This window comes from Grampus griseus (genome assembly GCF_964374135.1).
Source record: "Grampus griseus genome assembly, chromosome: 7".
NCBI lineage: Eukaryota > Metazoa > Chordata > Mammalia > Artiodactyla > Delphinidae > Grampus > Grampus griseus.
The window spans coordinates 109,259,192-109,280,186 of NC_139001.1; the positions used below are offsets into that span (position 1 = coordinate 109,259,192).

Below are 20,995 nucleotides of genomic sequence, written 5' to 3' on the forward strand. Positions count from 1 at the left end.
AAGCTGATCCTAAAATGTGTGTAGAAATGCAAAGGACCTAGAATAGCCAAAACAATTTTAAAAAAGAACAAAGAGGACTTACACTGCCTGATTTCATGACTCACTGGAATCTTGTAACAGTGGTCAAGCAATTAAGACAGTATGATGCAGGCATAAGGAGGAACAGATAGATCAATAGAATAAAATAAAGTGCAGAGGTAGACAAGTGCATATATGGTCAATTGATTTCTGACAAAGTCCTGAGGCAATTCAATGGGGAAAGTGATAGTGTTTGCCACAAATGGTGCTGGAACAACTAGATATCCATAGGAAAAAAAAAAAGAACCAATCCCTGCCTCACACCATATATAAAAATTAATAAATTCAAAATGGGTTGGAGATCCAAATGTAAAAGCTAAAACCATAAAGCTTCTAGAAGAAAACATAAGAGAAAACCTTTGTGACCTATGTGATCTAAGGCAAAGATTTCTTAGGTAGGACACAAAAACACAAACCATAAAAAATATTGATAATTGGAGTTCGTCAAAATTAAAAATATTTGCTCTTGAAAAGACAATGTTAAGTAGTAAAAGACAAGCCAACAACTGAAAGAAAATTTTATTTATATGACAAAGGACTTGTTGCCAGAATATATAAAAATTCTCAAAACTCAGTTTAAAAAATAGGTCAAAGATTTAAACAGTAACATAACCGAAGAAGATATATGAATGGCAAGTAAGCACATGAAAAGATGCTTAACATCATTAGTGATCAGGGAAATAAAAATTCAAGCTACAGTGCGATACTACAACCCACCTATTAGAATAGCTAACAGTTAATAAGCAAAACCCAAAGAACTGACCACACCAAATGCTGGGGAGGATGCAGAGCAGTTAGAACATTTGTATGTTGCTGGTGGGAATGCAAAATAATATAAGCCACTTTTGATAACAGTTTTGCTCTTTCTTTTTTTTTTTTTAACAAAAGTAAACATGTACTTACCACATGACTCAGATCCCATTCCTAGATATTTGCCCACAAGAAATGAAAACATATACCCACACAAAGACCTGTGCGTGAATGTTCTAGCAGTTTTATTTAATAATAGCCAAGAAGTGGCAAACGGATAGCAAATTGTGGTACCTCTGTATAATGGAAACTACTCAGCAATAAAAGGAAACTGCTGATACACACATCAACATGGATAAATCTGAAAAGCTTCATGTTGAATGAAAGAAGCCAGTTTTAAAAAGGCTACATACTGTAAGGATTCCATTTATACGCCATTCTACAAAAAACAACAGAAATCAGATCAGTGGTTGCCAGGGGCTGGGGGTGTTAAAAATGTCCCATTTAATTATTGTGCTGGTGGTTACACTATTGCAGACATTTGTCAAAACAAACAGAACTGTTCATTCAAGAGGAGTGAATTTTACTGCATGTAAATTATACCTCAAACCTATTTTTTAAAAAAAGAATAATAATAATAAAAAAGAATGAAATAATGCCATTTGCAGCAACATGGATGGACCTAAGTGAGTCCGTGGATGGACTCACTAAGTGAAGTGAGTCAGACAGAGAAAGACAAATATCATATGATATCACTTATATGTGGAATCTAAAAAAAATGATGCAGATGAACTTGTTTATAGAACAGAAACAGACTCACAGACTTAGAGGGCAGGCTTGTGGTTGCCAAGGGGGAGAGGTGGGGGAGGGATGAAGTGGGGGGTTAAGACTGGCATATGCACGCTACTATATGTAAAACAGATAATCAACAAGGACCTACTGTATAGCACAGGGAACTATACTCAAGACCCTGTAATAACCTATTTGGGAAAAAAATCTGAAAAAGAATAGATATATGAATATGTATAAGTAAATCACTTTGCTGTGCACCTGAAACTAACACAACATTGTGAATCAACTATACTCCAATATAAAATTAAAAGAAAAAGAATCAATGTGTCCTTGTGCTGTTGACATCATTTCCCCCGGGGGGTTTGATCCTCACCTTCTCTCTGGGATATTTGGGGAGCCCAAGAGAAAATTGTTGTCGATTAATCGATCACCTGTTAAGTCTCAGGCTCACCTTGTAGAAACTATTTGATCCTCATAACAACCACCTGAGGTGGATGCTATTCTTGGCCTCGTTTATGGAGTAGAAATTGGGGCCCAGGGAAGTTAAACACCCAGCCAGGAAGATGCCAAGATGAGGTTTAAACCCGCGTAAGCCTGACCCCAAAGATGAGGTTTTTGAACACCCCACTGCTGGATGCCGTCTGATAATTTTGACTTTCTGTTTCCCCACACACACACCTTTGCTTCTTGTTCCTTCACCTGGGTCCTCACAAATTCAGGGAATTCCCTGCACACAGACGTCCTTCCTGTCACTCAATCACCTCTGGCTGGGATGCCTAAATTCTGCTCTAGCATCTGGAGTCGACCTGACTGAATTCGGGCCCATGTGGGGTGACACACCTGGGAAGACAACCCCCAGAGTCAGACAAGGTCGGTCATCCGCGCCCACCAAGCCCGGTGAAGCTGCACCTTGGAGCAGCGGTCTGGACCCTTCTGTGGGACCAGAGCAGCGCCCCCTGCTGGAAGCCTGTTGCAGGTAAGCAGAGACGCTGGATTCCAGGCTGCACCTGGACTCTCCAGGTGATGCCAGGCTTTCAGAGCCAGCAGGACTCGGCAATAGCTGGTGGCGTGGACCTTCCCTGCTTCAGGGAGGTGAGCCGGGTCTCCTGCGCTGGCAGCCAATGCGGAGGCCGTGATGCAGGCACCCGCACTGCAGCGCCCCAGGAGGCCAACAGGCGTAAAGAGCAAAAGGAGACCTCCCGGCCTCCGGACAGCCTTCCAGGCCTCTGCGGACCGCAGCACTGGTCACTCCTCCCAGTGCAGGTGCTCTGGCTCTTCTGGGTGCCAGTGGGCATCTGGGCTGGTTTGGAAGGGGGTGCCTCGGGCAGAGTCCCTTATTCTTGGTCAGGGCCCGTGGTGGACCCTACATAGACTTCACATGGAGCTGATCTCCTGGGCTAGGCTGGGGAGCAGGTGGGAGGCGAGGAGGTGGTGGGGAAGGGAAGATGGGCGGGAGTCCCTGTGAACACACACAGCGCCTTGCACTTGGCAGGCGGGGTGAGGGGTGGCAGGCGGTGGAGTGGAGGTGATGCCGCAGACCCATGGGGGAGGACCCTGGAGCAAGCACAGGGGTGCAGGAGGCATCTTCACACATTCCTCAGCTTGCAAGCCTCCCCTCTTGTGTGGTCAGGCACGTCGTCTCCATGCTTCCTACCCGAGTCGACAGGACCGTGACTTCCCTTCTCCAAGCAGTGGCCCCAGACCCTACAAACAGCCGCTGGCTCCCCACTTCCTCGAGGCTCCATCCCAAACCCTGTCCCCTCCCCCTCCCCACCTGAGGGCCCTTCCTCTTTTACCTGGGTCCTGCCTGCCCTCTGATGTCCAGCTGAAGCTCTGCATCCTCCAGGCAGTCTTCCCTGACCATCCCACTTGTGCTGATTTCCCTCTCCTCGGAATTCCATAAGCATCGCCATCTGCACCCATCACCTGGCCTCCGCCCAGTGGGTCTGCCTTGTTAGACGGTCACCCTGTTCCTCTGGTCTTCTCCAGTGGGCCGTGTGGGCAGCACAAGGGCCTTGTACCCCAGAGCCGGGCACGGTGCTGTACCCCAGTAGGAGGCGTCTGGTTGCAAGGACACGTAAGGAAACAGGGGGTTTCCCAGGAGCACAGGGGGACCGCCATGAAGCCAACGGTAGGATATGCCCCAGTCATGACGAGGTAGGATGCTACCGCCCGCCCGCAGCCCACCCGCGACTCTCAGCCTCTGTCTGCACGTTCTACATCTTCCACCTCATCAGCCTCTTTTGCTTTAGTCGGAAACGTCAGTGCCTAGCCTCTGGCTTCAAAACCTGAGTCCAGGGACTTGCCTGGTGTTCCAGTGGTTAAGACTCCGTGCTTCCCCTGCAGGGGGCGCAGCTTTGATCCCTGGTCGGGGAACTAAGATTCCGCATGCTGCAAGGCGTGGCCAAAAAATTTAAAAATCTGTGAGTCCAGGGCTCACAGTGGAACGAGGCTCTAATGCCATACTCCTCGGGGCCGAGGGAGAGAATCTGATGGACTCCTGGGTCAGGGGACTTCCTGGTGCCGTCACCAGAGGCCAGCAGGGCAGGGTCACACGAGCCGTTCAGGGGCTGGGAGTTTGAGGAGTTTGGTCAAGTCCTCCAAGGAGGGAGTGGGGTTTGGGAGAAGTGGGGGCATCCCCGGCACAGGAAGGAAGATACAGAATAAATGCTGACGGACCGCAGGGCCAGGGCGGAGGCTCCAGGTCGAACCCTTTACTTCTGCTCCTGCCTTTTGTGGCAAACCGGTCAAGAACTGACTGCAGCCTTTTCGGAATCCTGTTTATTTTTCTCACTTGCTCACAGAAGTGGCCAAGAGGTGCTGGGAAGACCCAAGTTCTAATCCAGGCCCGCCACTTACCAGCTCCGTGAATTTGAGCACGTGACAAAAGATTTCTGAGCGTCCTCATCTGCAAAATCGAGGTTATGGGAATAGTCGTGTGCAGTCGTGTGTGCGTGTGCGTGGGCTTGGGGGGCAGTTACCGGAGCAGCTGGAGCTGAGAGTTTAGCCGAGTGCTTGGCACCCACGTGGTAGGGACTCTGAGAGGCGTATCTTTTCATGTTTTACATCAAACCTTCATGATGTAATCAGGATGGCCGGCCATTGAGTAATTAACAATGTTTCTTTTCTTTTACGCTGACACATAAAATAGATGCATCTTATAACTAATGGCATCCTAGATTTGGTGAAATATCATTACCGGTTATGCTGATCTGAGGCAAACCGCAGTATCTCCGGGTAAGAATGCCCCCATCGGCTAAAGGGGGACAACGTTCCTCCTTCAGCCAGCTGCTATGAGGCTAAAATGAGGCCGCGTCTGTAGACAGTTTTGACGTCGCCCACCCCTTCCCTCCTTCCCTCCTGCAGGCACCACTGATGGGCACAGGTGGGCTTGGGGCAGACAGAGCGGTCCTGAGCCGGGAACTTGTTTGTTTATCTGTGGAGAGGGAGGCCTCAGCACCAAGGGCCAAGCAAATATTTGCAGTTATGGATTAACTCGAGGTCCAGGCTGTCATGGCGGCAGGAGGGCGACCTTGCAGTTTCTCGGCGGTCCACCCCAGTAAGTCCCCTTCGAGGCAGGTCTGTGAGGGGGGCCGGAGGAGGGTGAGCAGGGCTGAAGGTGGACTCTTCTAGCCAGGGTTTGAGAGGCTGGCTGGAGCTTGGGGTAAAGGAAATCTGGGCTCTGCTGCCGGCCAGGCCAAGGCTCTGGCTGGCATTCCTCAGGCTGGGGTGCCATGGCTCCCAGGGGCCTTCCTCCCAGACTTTGAGGGAAGTGGAAGTCGGCTGAGGGCCTCCAGACCCCAGAGCCATCGCCAGAGGCAGCTTGGAACCCGGAGCCCTCCAGGCTCCCCACCACAGCCTCACCTCTACTTCTAAACCCTTTAAACAAATGTCAGAATCAGCCTCAGAGGGAGTCGGCAAAGTGGAACATGAGGTTAGACGGGGAGGGGGGTGCCGGTGGGGCAGCCTGGGGGGCAGCGGCGGCTCCTAGGTTTCCGGCCAGCAGGGCTACCTCTGTGGCCTTGTGGTGCGCCTGGTGGTTTGCGGCAGGGGTTAAGGTTCCAGGCCTGGAGCCACACAGGCCTGAGCTCAAGCACTAGCTCTTCCGCTTCCTGGCTGTGGGGGTTTAATAAGCGATTTCTCTCCTGTGAGCCTCAGTCCCCCCCTCTGTGAAATGGGGTGACGACATTAATACCTCCCTCTTGGGTGGTGGTGAGCCTTCGCTGAGATAAGAGTAGCTCATGCTTACTGAGCATTTGCTAGGTGCAAACGTATTCAACAGCTTTATGTAGATTAACTCATTTAATTCTCACAATAACCCTCTGAGGCAGAAATACAGTTTTTCCACCCGTTTTACAAATGAGGCAACTGAGGGGCAGTTAGGGATCTCGCCCGACAATCCTGTCCTGGAGCTGGGATTTGCACCAGGCGCTCTGACTTGGTGGCCTGTCCTCTGAACCATGTCCAAATTTCTTGAAAGACACCGTGACTGTCCAATAAATGTCAGTTATTATTCTTAACCTGGCCTTTAGATCAGCAGAGGCGTCAGCCCCGAATCCTCACCCAGGGAGGGCAGGAACGTTCTGGGTGCACCTGCCCATCACCCTTCTGTGCCGAGTCCCCTTTGATCTTCACCAGGTCGCTGCCCCTTCCACTTCCTGTCTTCACCCTGCAGGCTCGGGTCGTGTGACCTTAGCCCCATATAGACAAGGGGACCGAGGCGCCACGTGGGTGTCTGAATAGTAAACAGGGACCCCCGACCCCAGCTTTTGCCCTGGCGATCCCACCCGGGGCCGGGGAAGGGGGCAGAGCGGGGGCTGGCGCGGCTGCCGGAAGCTCAGAAGTCCTCCTCAGACAGGTGGCAGCAACTTCAGAATGTGGCGGCTTACAGGCCTCTTACTGTTCGTGACCATCTGGGGAGTTTCCAGCGCACCAGCTCCTCCCGGTAAGGCCACTCTCCCACCCCCTCCTCGGGACCCTCGGGGTCTTCACACCTTTCACCGTCTCCCCTGAGCCTCAGGGCGAGAGGAGATGAGAGGCGGACCTGAGGGAACAGGGATAAATTAACCGAGGGGAACACAGCGGCAGGCCGCAGCTCAGGGGCTGAGTCCTGTGGCGATGGCAGGGAGCCCCCGGGGTCGCGGGGTCACGTCCTTCCTCCTACCTGGGGGGTTGGTCACAGAGTCCCCTGGGTCCCCCCACTCCACCGTTCACTCCCTCAACTGTGAGAGCGCCAGGCCCCGCTGTCATGCAAACTGCCCCAGAGCAGCCTGTCCTCCTAAAATGCTCATCTGCTGGCCGCTACCCTGCCCCAACCCCTCCCCTGGTCCCCACGGCCAGGGGACCAGGATGTGGAGAGGAGGAGGCCCGCGGGACAGCTGTGCTGCCTGGTTTCTTAGGCGGCCCTCCCCCCACACCTCCTGCAGCCACCGTGGGCTCTTTCTTCCATTTATGCCTCTTCCTGAGCTGCTCTGTCTTCCTGGTGGCCCTTCCTCCCCACTCCCAGCCCCGGTTCCCACCTGCGGTCCTCTTGGCTCCTATGTCCAGACTCAGTCTGGCACATCTTCCTTTCCTGAGGATGCCCTTCCTGGTCCCGGCACCGTCGAGCCTCTCTTGCTCACTCCCCTGCTTTGGTCCCTCCACCCCAGCTGTCCCCCTGCCCCCAAGGCAGACACCTCTCAGAGCCCAGGAGACATTTGGTGATGCTCCCCGGGTGGCAGGTCTGCCTTGTCCAGGTGTGCCTGCCCTAGGGGAAGGGCGTGGGAAATGCTCCAAGAGGGGGATGGGAGGAGGGGAGGGCAGGGAGGATGGAGGGACGGCTTCACGACGGGGTTGCACCAGGTGTATCTGGAGAACGAGGCCCACTTACCTGTGCAGTATAATAACAACAGCAGCAGCACGTGGCATTTGTCACTGGCCGCTCATTTCCGTACTGTTTTACGTGATGATCCCATCCTCATTTTTTGATGAATAAACTGCAGTTTAGAGGGGTAAAGACATGGGCTCAGGGTCACGCGGAGGTCGGGCTGGGCTCGGAGGGAGGGAGGTCTGTCGGCCTCAGTGCACGCACCCTGAATGGTCAAGTGTCCTGTCCTCCGATGGCCGGCCCCCTGCTTCGGGAGGAGGAGAGGGTATCGGTACCTGGAATTATAATCCTGAGGGACCCAAGACGAAAACCTCCCCAGGGACTCGCCAGCCAGGCCCCCCACCAACGCGAGCTCCCTGTCTCCCTCCCAGACTCAGTGTTCTCCAGCCACCGGCGTGCCCACCAGGTGCTGCGGATCCGCAAACGCGCCAACACCTTCCTGGAGGAGCTGCGGCCCGGCAGCCTGGAGCGCGAGTGCACAGAGGAGACCTGTGAATTTGAGGAAGCTCGGGAGATTTTCCAAAACATGGAAGACACAGTAAGGCCGCCCGACTGGGTGCAGAGCGTGAGGCTCGGGGTGGGACCTGGAGCGGCAGCCGGGGGCCCCTTGGGGGTCCTGGGAAGCGGTGGGCACCAGCCCCTTACCCTCCCAGCTTGCCAGGGGTGCAGCAGTGGAGTGAACAGCCCTATGGTCTTGGCCAGGGCACGTGGGACTCCAAGAAACAGAACTCTGCAATGAGCGCGAGAAGCGTCTGGGGAAGCCTTAGGCAGGGATTCCCACCCAATCCCACTGGAGGTAGCTCAGTCCCCCTCTCCACCTGTGACTGGCCACCCCAGCCTCCCCTCTTCTCCCTCCCTCTGATCCAGAGGCCAGCACCCCTGCTTCCACCCTGCTGACCAGGTGACCCAAGACTCCCTGATGTCTGGGCACACACACTCACTCTGTGCCTTAGACACTCCAGGGGTGAAACCTGATTGCTCAGGGGATCCAAGGAAAGGGTCTGTGTCCTCTCTGGCCCCCAGGGCCCTGCGGTGGTGGCCCTGAGGTGGTAGGATGCGCTCGGTAAGGGAGGTGTTCCTGATACAAGGCTCAGACCCCCTCCAGCACCCAGAGCTCACTTTAGCGACTAGGAGCTGGGGGTCGTGCCACCACCTGGGTCCCCTTCAAGCTGTCTGTAGGCATGCCCTTCCCACTCAGCTCTCACAGCTGAAGGCGGAGCTCTGGGTGGCTTCCTCTCTTGCCCTCAGCCCCCATCTCCACTGCCTCTTCCCCCAAATGGCCTCCTCAGCAGATGCCAAGATGATTTTCGGCAGGCACAGCCTGGGCACATCACACCCCTCCGGTGCCTCCCGCCCCCCACCCAGGGTCTCCCAGGCCAGCAGGGGGGCTTTCGGCCTGGGCATCAAGCAGTGGATCTCAGGGACTGGTGGTCCCAGCCCAGCAGCAGAAGTGCCACCAGAGAGCTGCTTAGAAAAGCAGACTTTCTGAACCGGCAAAAGCCGTGTCTCACACACACGATGTCCTGCTCGTCACCCAGCTCTGAGGCCAGGCTCAGGGAAAGAGCAGACGCCCGGTGCCTGGAGGGATGGAGCTGGAAGCAGGCAGAGCACCCTGGGGGTGGGGGGGTGGGATTTGGGTCCCTTCCTTTGCAGAGGCTGCTGGGGTAGCAGCCAGCGCCCAGAGGACGCTTCCAGCTGCACGGGCGGGAAACGGGGGGCGGGTTTGGGATGTGGGGTGGAGATGGGCAGAGGGGCAAGGAGCCTGGCTTTTCTCAGGGTGCAGCTGCCCAGAGGCTGGGGTTGACCCCTCTTTGTGTGGAAGCCCTTCCCTTCCCTGCCCGCTTAGATGCTGCCTGCCGGACCTGGGCCAGCCCGGGGAGGGGCCCCGGGGGCTCCCCATCTACACAGGTGGGCTGACGGCCCCTGACACCGCCCCTTCTCCCCGCAGATGGCCTTCTGGTCCAAGTACCACGGTGAGTGCGCCCCAGACCCCTGGCCGCGGTGCCCGTGCCCCTCGAGGTCTCTGGGCCGCTGGGGGCACGGGGACGGGGCCGGCGGACCCCCGTGATCCCCTCCTTACCCCTCGTCACAGACGGGGACCAGTGCGCGGCCCCGCCGCCGGCGCACCCGTGCGACAGCCCGTGCTGCGGGCGCGGCACGTGCATCGACGGCCTGGGCGGCTTCCGCTGCGACTGCGCGCAGGGCTGGGAGGGCCGCTTCTGCCTTCAAGGTGAGGGGCGGCGGGCGGCGGGCCAGGGAGCTCCCCGGGGCCGGGGGCGGGGCCGGGCGCGCAGAGCGCCGCGCTCTCTCGGCGCCCTCCTGCCGGTCCCCTGCAGAGGCTCGCTTCTCCAACTGCTCGGCGGAGAACGGCGGCTGCGCGCACTATTGCTTGGAGGAGGAGGGCAGGCGCCACTGCCGCTGCGCGCCCGGCTACCGCCTGGGGGACGACCACCTGCTCTGCGAGCCCAAGGGTGAGCCGCAGATGGGGGACAGCACGGGGCGCCCGGGCGGTGAGCAAGCCACAGGGCCGAGTCCCAGGCGAAGGAGACGGGCCGCCCCAACGGGGAGGGAGGGTGCCCTCGGCGGGTCCCCTGCCCGCTCTTGCCCTCGCCCGCCCGCCTTCCTCCAGGGGCCGCTGCCCACTCTGGGGGCGTGGCCTGGAGCAAGAACCCAGAGGTAGCGCATCTCCCCAGGGAGGAGCGGATGGGGCGGGCACGCCTCCAGCGTCCTCATCTCTCTTGACGGCTTTATTTCCGCCTTCACCTCTGGCTTCTCTGAGGAGAGACAGGAACCGTGATTCTGCCTCCTCTTCTACTTTCCTTTTTATACATTGAAATTTCTATCGGATTTATATACTTACGCAACAGTCGGAGTTTCACAACTCTTACCATGATTTCAGCAGGTTGTTCCTCCGTGTGGATCTTCTTGCATTCACTGTGCAGCGCCCTTTTCATGTGGAAATGCGTGTCTTCTATCTCTAGGAACATTTCTGTAGTTATTTCCTTGATGACCTGCCCTGTGCTTTCTCTGTTCTCTCTTTCTGCACCTCCTAATCAGATCTCTTTCCCCGGATTGATCTTCTAGTTTTCTTATCACATTATCTCTTCTAGTTTCCGTATCTTTGACTTTGTGTTCTTCTTTCAGGGAACTTTCCACAACTTTATATTCCCGTCCTTTTACTGAAAAAAAAAGCCAACTCTTCCTTTTAAAGTAATTAGAGATTGACAGGAAGGTGCAAAGAAAGGCCTGGTGGGCCTGTTGGCTGGTGGGCTTTTCTGTGAGACCATCTGAAGGCCCAGGTCACTGGCAGAACCCCTGTTGCCCAGATTCTTAGGTCTTCAGGCTTTTTTCTGAGAGTAATCCTCCCAGTTCATGCTTGGATGGTCCCAGCCTGGCTTCCAGCCCCCTGGGGAGAGTAGGGGGAGAGGAACTGGCATCTGCCCCGTCTGCAGATGTCTGCGTGACTCTCTCTGGTCAGCCTTGCGTGTCACTGTTTCCTGTGGCGGTGCCTGGAGTCCCCAGGTCTCTGGTTCACCGTCTGCGGAGAATACACCTAGGGTCTTCTGCAGGGGTCAGAGAGGAGAGTCAAGCCACTGATGAGGGCTCTAGCAGTTTCTTTGACAAGCTCTCAACCTTCCTGCTGTAGCCCCACCTGCACAGCTTCTTCAGAGACACGTGGAGGCTTCCTGGGCGTTTGTGTTGCCAAGCAGCCTGCTCCCTGCGTCTCCTACCACTGGCTGAGGTTTCGGCTTTCTCAGTCGGCCAAGTCAGTTACCATGTCCCTCTGCTGTCCAGCTTCTGGAATCTTGGCGCTGTTGTTTCATCTCCCTTTTCTGTCACTAGGCGATCCCCCTGCTGATGGTTTCCCACTGCTTCTCGCGAGTCTAAGTCTCCCATCGCAGCCTGAATGGCCCTGGCCCGCCTCCCAGCCCTCACTTCTGCTCAGTGCTCTCTCCTCTGGGCTGGAGCTCACAGCCGTGCTCAGAGCCACTCTGCGGCTCTCTGGGCGTGTCCACCTCCTCCTCCCCATAAGTCCTTACCTCTGTTAGGAGCTCGGCAGTATCCCAGCGCTGAGACCTTACTTGTGCATCTCAGGGATGACTCCCAACAGCCCTGGGGTGTCCCAACTCTGAGAACTTTAACGACCTGCCCAAGGGCGCACCGCTAGGTAGAGATGCTGCTTGGTCCGACTCTTGCCATTAAGTGGCGCTGTTCGTTAACCGACTGACTATCCCGAGGGGCTTTGCAAGTTGATAGAATTGAGCGTCTGAGCATCATTTATCCTACAAGGCAGCAAAGGAGGCTGCTGGCAGGAGGGGGACAGAGGTGGGAGGGCAGTCTCGGGAGCAGTACCCAGCAGGCACTCAGCAGCCTCCCCCTGCCTTCAGTGACGTTCCCTTGTGGGAGGCCAGGGAAGCGAATGGAGAAGAAACGCAAGAACTTGAAACGTGACACAGACCAAGTAGACCAAGAAGGCCAATTAGATCCACGGCTCATCAGTGGGCAGGAGGCCGGATGGGGAGAGAGCCCCTGGCAGGTGAGAGGAGAGAGAGGCAGCGGCTCACCAGCTGGGTCAGGAGTCACTGAGCCCACCCAGTTCCTGCTCAGGAGGCACCAGTGGGAAGGGAAGTGCAGCCTTTGCTTGGGGTGGGGGGGGGGGGGCGGCGGCAGTGCTAAGGGTGGAGGGTTCCAGGGAAAGATGGTGCTAACCCGATGGGAGAGGAGCAGCCAGGCAGGGTGGGCTGGGCACCAGGGGCCAAGGGGGAATGTGCAGGAAGGAGAGGTATAGCTTTTAAAAAGAGCTGGAAAGATAATGCTCTGCTGGTGGTATTTGAGGCAGAAGCCTGGCAGAGGGGAGCGGTGTTCTGCGTGGGAAAGGGCTGGGAGGGAGGGTTGTCCTCTGCCCCGCCATGGGAGCTAACACTTATTTGGTCCCCATCTCTGCCAGGCACTGGGTCGGGGCGGCGGGGGGGATTGTCCAGAGATCAATAAGCGGGGGTGGTGGGGGGCTTCCCTGGTGGCGCAGTGGTTGAGAGTCCGCCTGCCGATGCAGGGGACACGGGTTCATGCCCCGGTCCGGGAAGATCCCACATGCCGCGGAGCGGCTGGGCCCGTGAGTCATGGCCGCTGAGCCTGCGCGTCCGGAGCCTGTGCTCCGCAACGGGAGAGGCCACAACAGTGAGAGGCCCACGTAACGCAAAAGAAAAATTAAAAAAAGCAGGGGACTGGCAGGTCTTGGGGAGCTCACAGCCCCCAGGAGATTCAGGCTCCTAAACACATGGTAACCCAATGGGACCAGAGCCGGCTGACAGCACAGGGACTGAGGGAACCTGGAGAGGGCTCCCAAGGCAGCCTGGGGGCCTCAAAGGCTTCTCAGAGGACTCGACGAGCAGCCTGAGCCCCCGACGGTGAGGAGAACTCTCCGGATGCTGCTGAGGATGGTTATAGGAACAGCACAGGCAAAGGCGGGGAGATACCCTGGAACGGGCAAACTCCATCAAACGTGCAGAAAAGAAAATGCCAAAAAAGTCCATGCCCGTGTGACCAGGGAACCCAGGGAAGACCTATTTACGCAGCTAGTGCCTGGGGCTGTGCTGAGAGCAGGGGCCCTGACACGGAGCTGTCAGAAGGCCGTGTGGTGCCGTCACTGCCCACCCCCCATTACAGGTGATCCTGCTGGACTCGAAGAAGAAGCTGGCCTGCGGGGCGGTGCTCGTCCACGTCTCCTGGGTGCTGACAGCGGCCCACTGCTTGGACGACCGCAAGAAGCTCATCGTCAGGCTAGGTGTGGGCTGGAACCAGGCCGGAGGGGTGGGCCAGACGGGCTGGCTGGGTGGGGAGCCTGGTTTCCAGGGTGCTTGAGCAAGACGACACCAGGGCCGCACAGAAGGCATCTGGGGGGAAGAGGCCCGTGTGCTCCCACCCCACCACTCCTGTGGCGGCATTTTAGACACAATGACACCAGGTAGTTTGCACGGAAGGGATTCTCTTCGAATCTGGTGCCCAGGTGCTTACACACGTGTGTTTGCCAGCGAGGAGGTTACACACATACTTGTGTCTTCACTCTCACTATGTGGAGTGGCCGTGTGTGTGGACCTGCAGCACCCTGGGGTGCAGGGCCACGCTTCACACAGGGTGACCGGGATGGACTGTGCAGCGGGGGCCCTGGCATCTGGTACAGCAGCCAGCCGCTTCCCTGCAACAGCCCAGGGCTCCCCGAGCCTAGACCCCACTCTCTACCAATTTCTGGGGGGCGAGGGTTCTCTCACTCCAATCTTTATGCAAAAAAAAAAAAAAGAGGCAAAGATCCGTACTGAGAGTGAATGACCAGATTCACACACCCTGCCATCACGCCCAGCACAAGCAGAGGCCAGTGGCCTCCAGCGGGGCTGGGCTTGGAGGCAGAGCCCTCACCCCCGCTTTCCAGGAACCAGCAGCCTCGCCTGAGAAGACCTTGTGTCTTGTGTGTGGTCCAGATCTTTCTTCCCTGGTGGAGCCTGTGTCCGGCTGGCTGCTCCTGCCCTGCCTCCATCTTGGCAGGTGTCCCATGTTCTCTTTGCGGCTCTGGTCTATGTCCCAGGTCTCCAGGGAGCTTCAGGCTTCCCTGCTGACTGCCCACCGCCGGTCACTTCCCAGGCCTCACTGCTCCGTCTATGAGCCAGTCCTGAATTCAGACCAGCGTTCTGCCCCTTTAGGACTGACACTCACGGGCTGTTACCCTTGATAGGGACCATGTGGCCCAGGACAGTGCCGGGCATACGTGGTGACCACTCCTGCTGTCCCTCCACGAGGGCCTGCAGGAGCGTGGCAGCCACGTTGGCTTCAGGAGGCCCCAGGGGAGGGAGGGTCCCCCAAGCCCACTCTGACAGCCCCTCTGCCCTGCAGGGGAGTATGACCTGCGGCGCTGGGAGAAGTGGGAAGTGGACCTGGACATCAAGGAGGTGTTTGTCCACCCCAACTACACCAAGAGCACCAGTGACAATGACATCGCGCTGCTGCACCTGGCCCGGCCCGCCACTCTCTCGCAGACCATCGTGCCCATCTGCCTCCCAGACAGTGGCCTGTCGGACCGCGAGCTCACCCAGGTCGGCCAGGAGACGGTGGTGACAGGCTGGGGCTACCGCAGCGAGGCCAAGAGAAACCGCACCTTCGTCCTCAACTTCGTCAGGGTCCCCCTGGTCCCGCACAATATGTGCGTTCTGGCCATGCAAAACAAGATCTCCGAGAACATGCTGTGCGCCGGCATCCTGGGGGACCCGCGGGATGCCTGTGAGGGCGACAGCGGGGGGCCTATGGTCGTCTCCTTCCGCGGCACCTGGTTTCTGGTGGGCCTGGTGAGCTGGGGCGAGGGCTGCGGGCGCCTCAACAACTACGGTGTTTACACCAAAGTCAGCCGTTACCTCGACTGGATCCACGGCTACATCAACGCTAAGGAGGCCCCCCTCCAGAGCCAGGTGCCTTAGCGTCTTCCCCACTTGTGTCTGGACCCCAGAGGACACCCTTGGACGGGGGCTGGGTTGTTGAATGGCCAAGATGTTGGACATTAAAAAGGGCATGGAGCAAGCACAGCAGCTATGGATCTGTCTGTCTTTCCGACCCTTTTCTGGGCTGTTCTGGAGGGAAGTATTTTTGGGGCATCTACTGCATGCCCCACACTTTATGAACTGGATCTTATTTACCTTCCACAACAACTACTCTGTGAGGTAGGAAGGAGCAGACCCAAGGTTTGCGGCGTCTAAAGCCGGTAAAGTTCGGGGAAGCTCGCTTTATGAAAAAAATAAAACATGGGACTCCAAAACTGGGAGAGTCCCCCCCAGGGCTTTGGACGGGGCCTGTGTGAGCCAGGGATCCTGACGGTAAAGCCAGCTCTGAAGGTAGAGACTGCAGCTCCTCTTACGGGGGAAGAAGCTGAGGTTCAGGAAGGTTTGCATTGTGGAGCCAAAACTCAAACTTGGTTTGACTCCCAAGCCAGGGCCCTTCAGGCCGCCCCCCACTCTTCCTGCTGGCTCTGGAGGCCAGCATCGGCCTGCGTGGGGAGGAGCCAGAGACGCAGAGGGGTTGGTTCAGCCCGGAAGGAACTCACGCTGTAGGTGTGGGGAAGCTATTTAAGAACAATGCTGGGCTTCCCTGGTGGCGCAGTGGTTGAGAGTCCGCCTGCTGATGCAGGGGACACGGGTTCGTGCCCTGGTCCGGGAGGATCCCACATTCTGTGGAGCGGCTGGGCCCGTGGGCCGTGGCCGCTGGGCCTGCCCGTCCAGAGCCTGTGCTCTGCAGCGGGAGAGGCCGCAACAGTGAGAGGCCCGCGTACAGCCAAAAAAAAAAAAAAAAAGACCGATGCCACACAATCGTGAATAGTGGTAGGCTGTTGACTCTGTCTTGACCTGGCCTTAAAGGCATAACTGAGAGAAATCAGTTAGGATGCACCCGACAACAGGGGAGAGTGGTGACACAAAGCCGAGGCAATTAGTCTAAAGTCATTAAATGTGTGACTCGCAAGTCACTTCTGTTCTCTGGGCAAATGAAAAGATGAGATTGAGAGCAGCGGTTCTCAACCTTCAGTGTACTTTTGAATCTCCTGGGGGCTGGGGGTGTGGGTGAGGGCTTTCAAAGACATCTACATCCAGTTTCACCCACAGAGATTCTGGTTTAGTTGACTTAGGGTGGGGAAAAAAAACACTGATATTTTTTAAACTCCCCAGGTCATTTTAATGTGTGGCTATGGTTGAAAGCCACTGGACAAAAGGAACTTTCAGGACCTTTTCTGCTTGGGTAGGTGCCAAGACGCTCAGGGCCAATGAGGATAAAGAAAGTAGAGCACAAATCAGTCAATGGTACGGGAGGCCTTGACTTATGATTACATCCCTCTTGTCGGAACCACAGCTGCTGCTTACAGACCAGGGGAGACACCTGAGTTCTGTACGTGCAACACAAGGAAAGCGGCATGGCTGAGAAGGAGGCAGCAGGATGTCTCCTTAGGGCCTGGGAAAGGGTAGGTGGGACTGCTTGGAGGTGGAAGGAAGCCAGGCCTGGGGCTGGAACCATCTGCTGATCAGTGCCTAAGGCCAGTGTCCCCAACACTTGCAGTGGGACATGATGGATTGAAAGAGTGACCGCATGCTGAGGTCTTTGCCCTTGTTAAAGATTCCCCAGGTGAGTCTCCTGTCAAGGTGGTGAACTAGTGTGGGAGAGAGAACTTCTGGCATCCCAGCCCGAAGAGATCTGCTGACCTGTTCTCCAGTGAAACTAGTGACAACCATTAAAACAAACAAACAAATAAAGTCTCTGGAAACGGTCCTAAGAACAACCAAAACAAGAACAAAAATACAATTTTTAAAGCAACATAAGAAGACTTGATCTGTCCATAGAAAGCAAAGAAGGAGAATAAAAGTCAATGAGAAGCACGTAAAAATCAATGGTATTTCTACATGTTAACAATGAACATGTGGAAACCAAAATTCAAACCACAATACCACTTCCAATCACTCTAAAGAAAATGAAGTACTTAGATACACATATAACAAACATGTACCAGATCTGTGTGATGACACTTACAAAATGCTAAAGAAGACCTAAATACATGGAGAAACAATGGAAGACTCAACACAGTAAAGATGTCAATTTTCCCAAAATTGAGCTATAGGTTTAACACAATTCATAGAAAAATCTCAACATGATTTTTTTGTAAACAAGCTTACTGTTTTATATATATATATATATATATATATATATATATATATATATATATATATATATATGGAAAGGCAAAGGACCTTGAGTAGCTAAAACACGTTAGAAAAAGAAGAACAAATTAGGAGAAATCATTCTACCCAGTGTCATGGATTATAATCTAACTACAGTGAACAAGATTGTGTGGTATTGGTGGAGGGAGAGACACATAGATGAATGGAATGGAATAGAGAATCCAGAAATAGACTCACACAGCCATGGCCATCTGATTTTTTTTACAAAGATGCAAAAGCAATTTGATGGAGGAAGGAGACCCTTGTCAACACATGGTGCTGGTACAATGGGGCATTGACAAGCCAAAAAATGAACACAAAAATTATACAAAAATTAACTCAATATGGACTAACATATAAAAACTATAAAATGAAACAAGAAGAAAGTACAGTTAATGGAAACTATGGAGTAAGATGGAAATAATAAGGGTAAATGTAACTGGGTTAAACTTATCGATAAAAAGAAAGAACTTTCAGAATAAAAAATAAACCTGACAATATATTATTTACAGACAGCGTAAAAACAAAAAACAATGAAAGACTGAAAATAATATTAGAAATTCCACATTGCTTTGAATGAAAAGAAAGCTAAGATAGTGATTTTAATAACTGATAAAATGGCAATCAAGGAAAAAATATCACAAATAACAAGGATGGACATTAAATACTGATAAAAGAATCAATCATGTAGAAAGGTATAATCATGATAAAATAACATATGCCTCTAACAATATAACCTCAAAATATTTATAAGCCAACAATTGACAGAAGTGCAGGGAGAAATAAGCAATTGTATATGGAAATTTAAAAGAACTCTCTCAAAACCAATAAATTAAACAGGTTAAAAAATAAATGGGGGCTTCCCTGGTGGCGCAGTGGTTGAGAGTCCGCCTGCCGATGCAGGGGACACGGGTTCGTGCCCCGGTCCGGGAAGATCCCACATGCTGCGGAGTGGCTGGGCCCGTGAGCCGTGGCTGCTGAGCCTGCACGTCCGGAGCCTGTGCTCCGCAAGGGGCGAGGCCACAACAGTGAGAGGCCCGCGTACCACAAAAGCAAAACAAAACAAAACAAAAAAACCCATAGTGAGGTGTCACCTCATATCTGTTAGAATGGTTATTATCAAAAAGACAAGAAATAACATGTGTTGGCAAGGATGTAAAGAAAAAGGAACACTTGTGTACTGTTGGTGGGAATGTAAATTGGTGCAGCTACTATGGAAAAACAGTATCGACGATGCTCAGAAAATTAAAAATAGAACTACCGTATGAGCCAGCAATTCCATTTCTGTGGATTTATCCAAAGGAAACGAAAACACTAACCCAAAAAGATACACACACACCCATTGCAGCATTATTTACAATAGCCAAGACATGGAAACAACCTAAGTTCCATCACTGGATGAATAGATAGAGAAAATATGAGACAGGTAGGTAGATAGCTAGATATGAGATAGAAATATAAAATGTGATATATACACCCCCCATGGGGATGTAATGTACAGCATGGTGACTATAGTTAGCAATACTGTATTGTGTATTTGAAAGTTGTTAAGAGAATAGATCTTAAATGTTCTCATCACTAGGAAAAAAAACTAACTGTGTGGTGACGGATGTTAACTAGACTTATATATACTGCAAATATATACAAATATCGAATCATTATTTTGTACACCTGAAACGAGTATAATGTTATACGTCAATAATATCTCAATTAAAAAAGAAAGAAAAGGGAGGGAATTAGGAAGTATTTTATTTTAAGCTAATAAATTTGAAAACATACATGAAATAGATACAATGCTGAAAAAACACAAAATATGAATGCTGATGCAAGAAGAAAATTGAAGTGGTGAAAGCCATTCCCACTTCCCCTCGAAAGCTTCAGCCACATGTTGTTTTTGTGTGTGTGAGTTCTACCAAACTTTTAAAAACACATTTATTTATTTGGCTGCATTGGGTCTTAGTTGCAGCTCACCGGCTCCTTAGCTGCGGCATGCAAACTCTTCGTTGAGGCATGCATGCAGGATCTAGTTCCTGGACCAGGGACCGAACCCGAGCCCCCTGCATTGGGAGCACGGAGTCTTTACCACTGCACCACCAGGGAAGTCCCTACCAAACTTTTAAAGAACAGAAAGTTCCCATCTTAAACAAGTCTGCTCCCCAAAGTGAGCAAAAGGAGCAAAACAGTGCAACAGGGGCCCGGCTCATTTTACATTTAGTGCCTCAGCCATTTCCCAGTTGCTGGCCTAGGACTCGCTGAGGTAAGCTCCTCCCTCCCCTCCTTTCCTTCATGCAAATCCAGGACTGATGGTCACAGTAACTAAAACCTTTTCAGAGAAGGGGAAGGTCAGCCAAGGCTGAAGTCAGCTGTGAAAGTGTAAGAGTTCAGTTTTCCAGTGGAAGCTGGCCATGCAGAGAACCCGAGGCTGGGGCTGCTGGAGCGAGGGGCTGGGGGTTCTGCCTCCTGAGGAGCCCTCCAACCCAGCTTCACCTGGAAGGACAGATGGGAAACTGCCAACCAAAGTGAGGCCAAAGGACCACAGTGAGCTGGGGGGAGACGGCAGGGCGCTGGCAGGAGCTGGGAGGCAACGGTCCAGGAACAGGCGGGCCAAGTCTCAGGGGAGGCCAGGAGAGCCTGGGTGGCAAGACGGGCCCCAAGGGCTGTCCCCGGAGAGGCCACAGGTCAGGGTGACGGTGGCCATATTGAATACTTTCACTGCAGCTGACCGTGTGATGGAAAGCTCACGCCAACCAGAGGGGCGAACTGCTGAGGGTCCCCGTTTTGATGCAGAGGAAAGAGGCTAGAGGGGATGCCTAAGTTGTCCCTATCGGGGGAGTCCGGCTGGGGGTGTGGTTGGCTCCAAAGTCCCTGCTCTGTCCTCTGTGACACGGAGCCAGGTCGCAGGTGAAAGAGGAGTCATGGACGGCTGGGCAGTGGCAGGACCTGGGCTCTGTCAATATTTGGGATGGTTCAATCATTAGCCACCTTCAGCCTTGTCCCTTGGTAGACTCCCCAGGGCAGGTGCTGGGCCAGGCCTGGCCCTGGCTGCAGCCCTTGGAGACTGGAGCCCTGAGCCCACCCTGCCAGCCCTCTGGGGGCGCCATGGGGCTTCTCCAGGGTTGGACATGGAGGGGCAGGCAGCTGGCAGTGGCCGCCCTCTGCTCCGCGTGGTTGGTGGTATCCCCACCTGTCCCCACCCACAGGGCTACAGTCCTGTCTCGGCGGCCAAGTGAGCACGCGCTTAGGATGCTAAAACAACTGGGAAATTGAGCTTGAAAGTAATCTGTCAAGAGAAAAAAAAGGCATTGAAGATAGTCATCATGGGAAAGGCAGAATTTTGATGGACTTGATTGCACTTATTTTGTGGTTTAGGATGATTGTTATTTCCAATTATGTATGTGGGGAAAGAAAGCACACCATAATCTTTCCAGCGCCCTGCTCACCTTGACCTGTGCTAAGTGCCAAGGACTGTTCTAGGCCCTTCATAGGCACCGTTTGATTTAATCCTCTGGGCCATCCTAAGAGACACACGCTCTCCCATTTTACCCATCTTAGGCTCAGAGACGTGAAACTACTTTCCAAATACACAGTGAGTATGGAGAGGATGAGGACCTGCCCCCACGTTTGTCTGACTCCAAGCGAGGACCCTTCAGTTAATGTCGGTCCTGGAGAGAACTCAGCAGAGTAAGGAAGTGGGGAGGGGTGCAGGGGGGCAGGTGAGGGTGTCCTCCAATTTCTGGCAGAGGCTGGAGCTGAATGGGACCAGCCCTGG

The 20,995-nt window shown here is 53.9% G+C and overlaps 1 protein-coding gene across 4 annotated transcripts; it reads left to right on the forward strand.

Moving 5' to 3' along the window:
- Nucleotides 1-4,748: 4,748 nt before the first annotated feature.
- Nucleotides 4,749-15,075, forward strand: PROC (protein C, inactivator of coagulation factors Va and VIIIa). Of its 4 annotated transcripts, none has more exons than XM_082658344.1 (10): nucleotides 4,749-4,857; nucleotides 4,987-5,179; nucleotides 6,512-6,565; nucleotides 7,858-8,024; nucleotides 9,435-9,459; nucleotides 9,579-9,716; nucleotides 9,823-9,957; nucleotides 11,875-12,023; nucleotides 13,154-13,271; nucleotides 14,372-15,075. In XM_082658344.1, the coding sequence occupies exons 2-10, from the start codon at nucleotides 5,134-5,136 to the stop codon at nucleotides 14,947-14,949; spliced, it is 1,410 nt and encodes a 469-aa protein (XP_082514470.1). In that variant the 5' UTR covers nucleotides 4,749-4,857; nucleotides 4,987-5,133; the 3' UTR covers nucleotides 14,950-15,075. The 4 variants fall into 4 exon arrangements, with proteins under 4 accessions (XP_082514470.1, XP_082514469.1, XP_082514472.1 ...); XM_082658343.1 differs by having other exon boundaries at nucleotides 4,751-4,857; nucleotides 6,479-6,565; nucleotides 14,372-15,074; XM_082658346.1 differs by lacking the exon at nucleotides 4,987-5,179 and having other exon boundaries at nucleotides 4,773-4,857; nucleotides 6,479-6,565; nucleotides 14,372-15,074.
- Nucleotides 15,076-20,995: the final 5,920 nt, after the last annotated feature.

Bases quoted from the DNA above. Each gene is read 5' to 3' on its own strand.
- PROC (XM_082658343.1), top strand. From the start codon at position 5,134: ATGGCGGCAGGAGGGCGACCTTGCAGTTTCTCGGCGGTCCACCCCA. The intron at 8,025-9,434 runs GTAAGGCCGCCC...TTCTCCCCGCAG, and splicing joins TCCAAAACATGGAAGACACA to ATGGCCTTCTGGTCCAAGTA. The intron at 9,717-9,822 runs GTGAGGGGCGGC...GGTCCCCTGCAG, and splicing joins GGGCCGCTTCTGCCTTCAAG to AGGCTCGCTTCTCCAACTGC.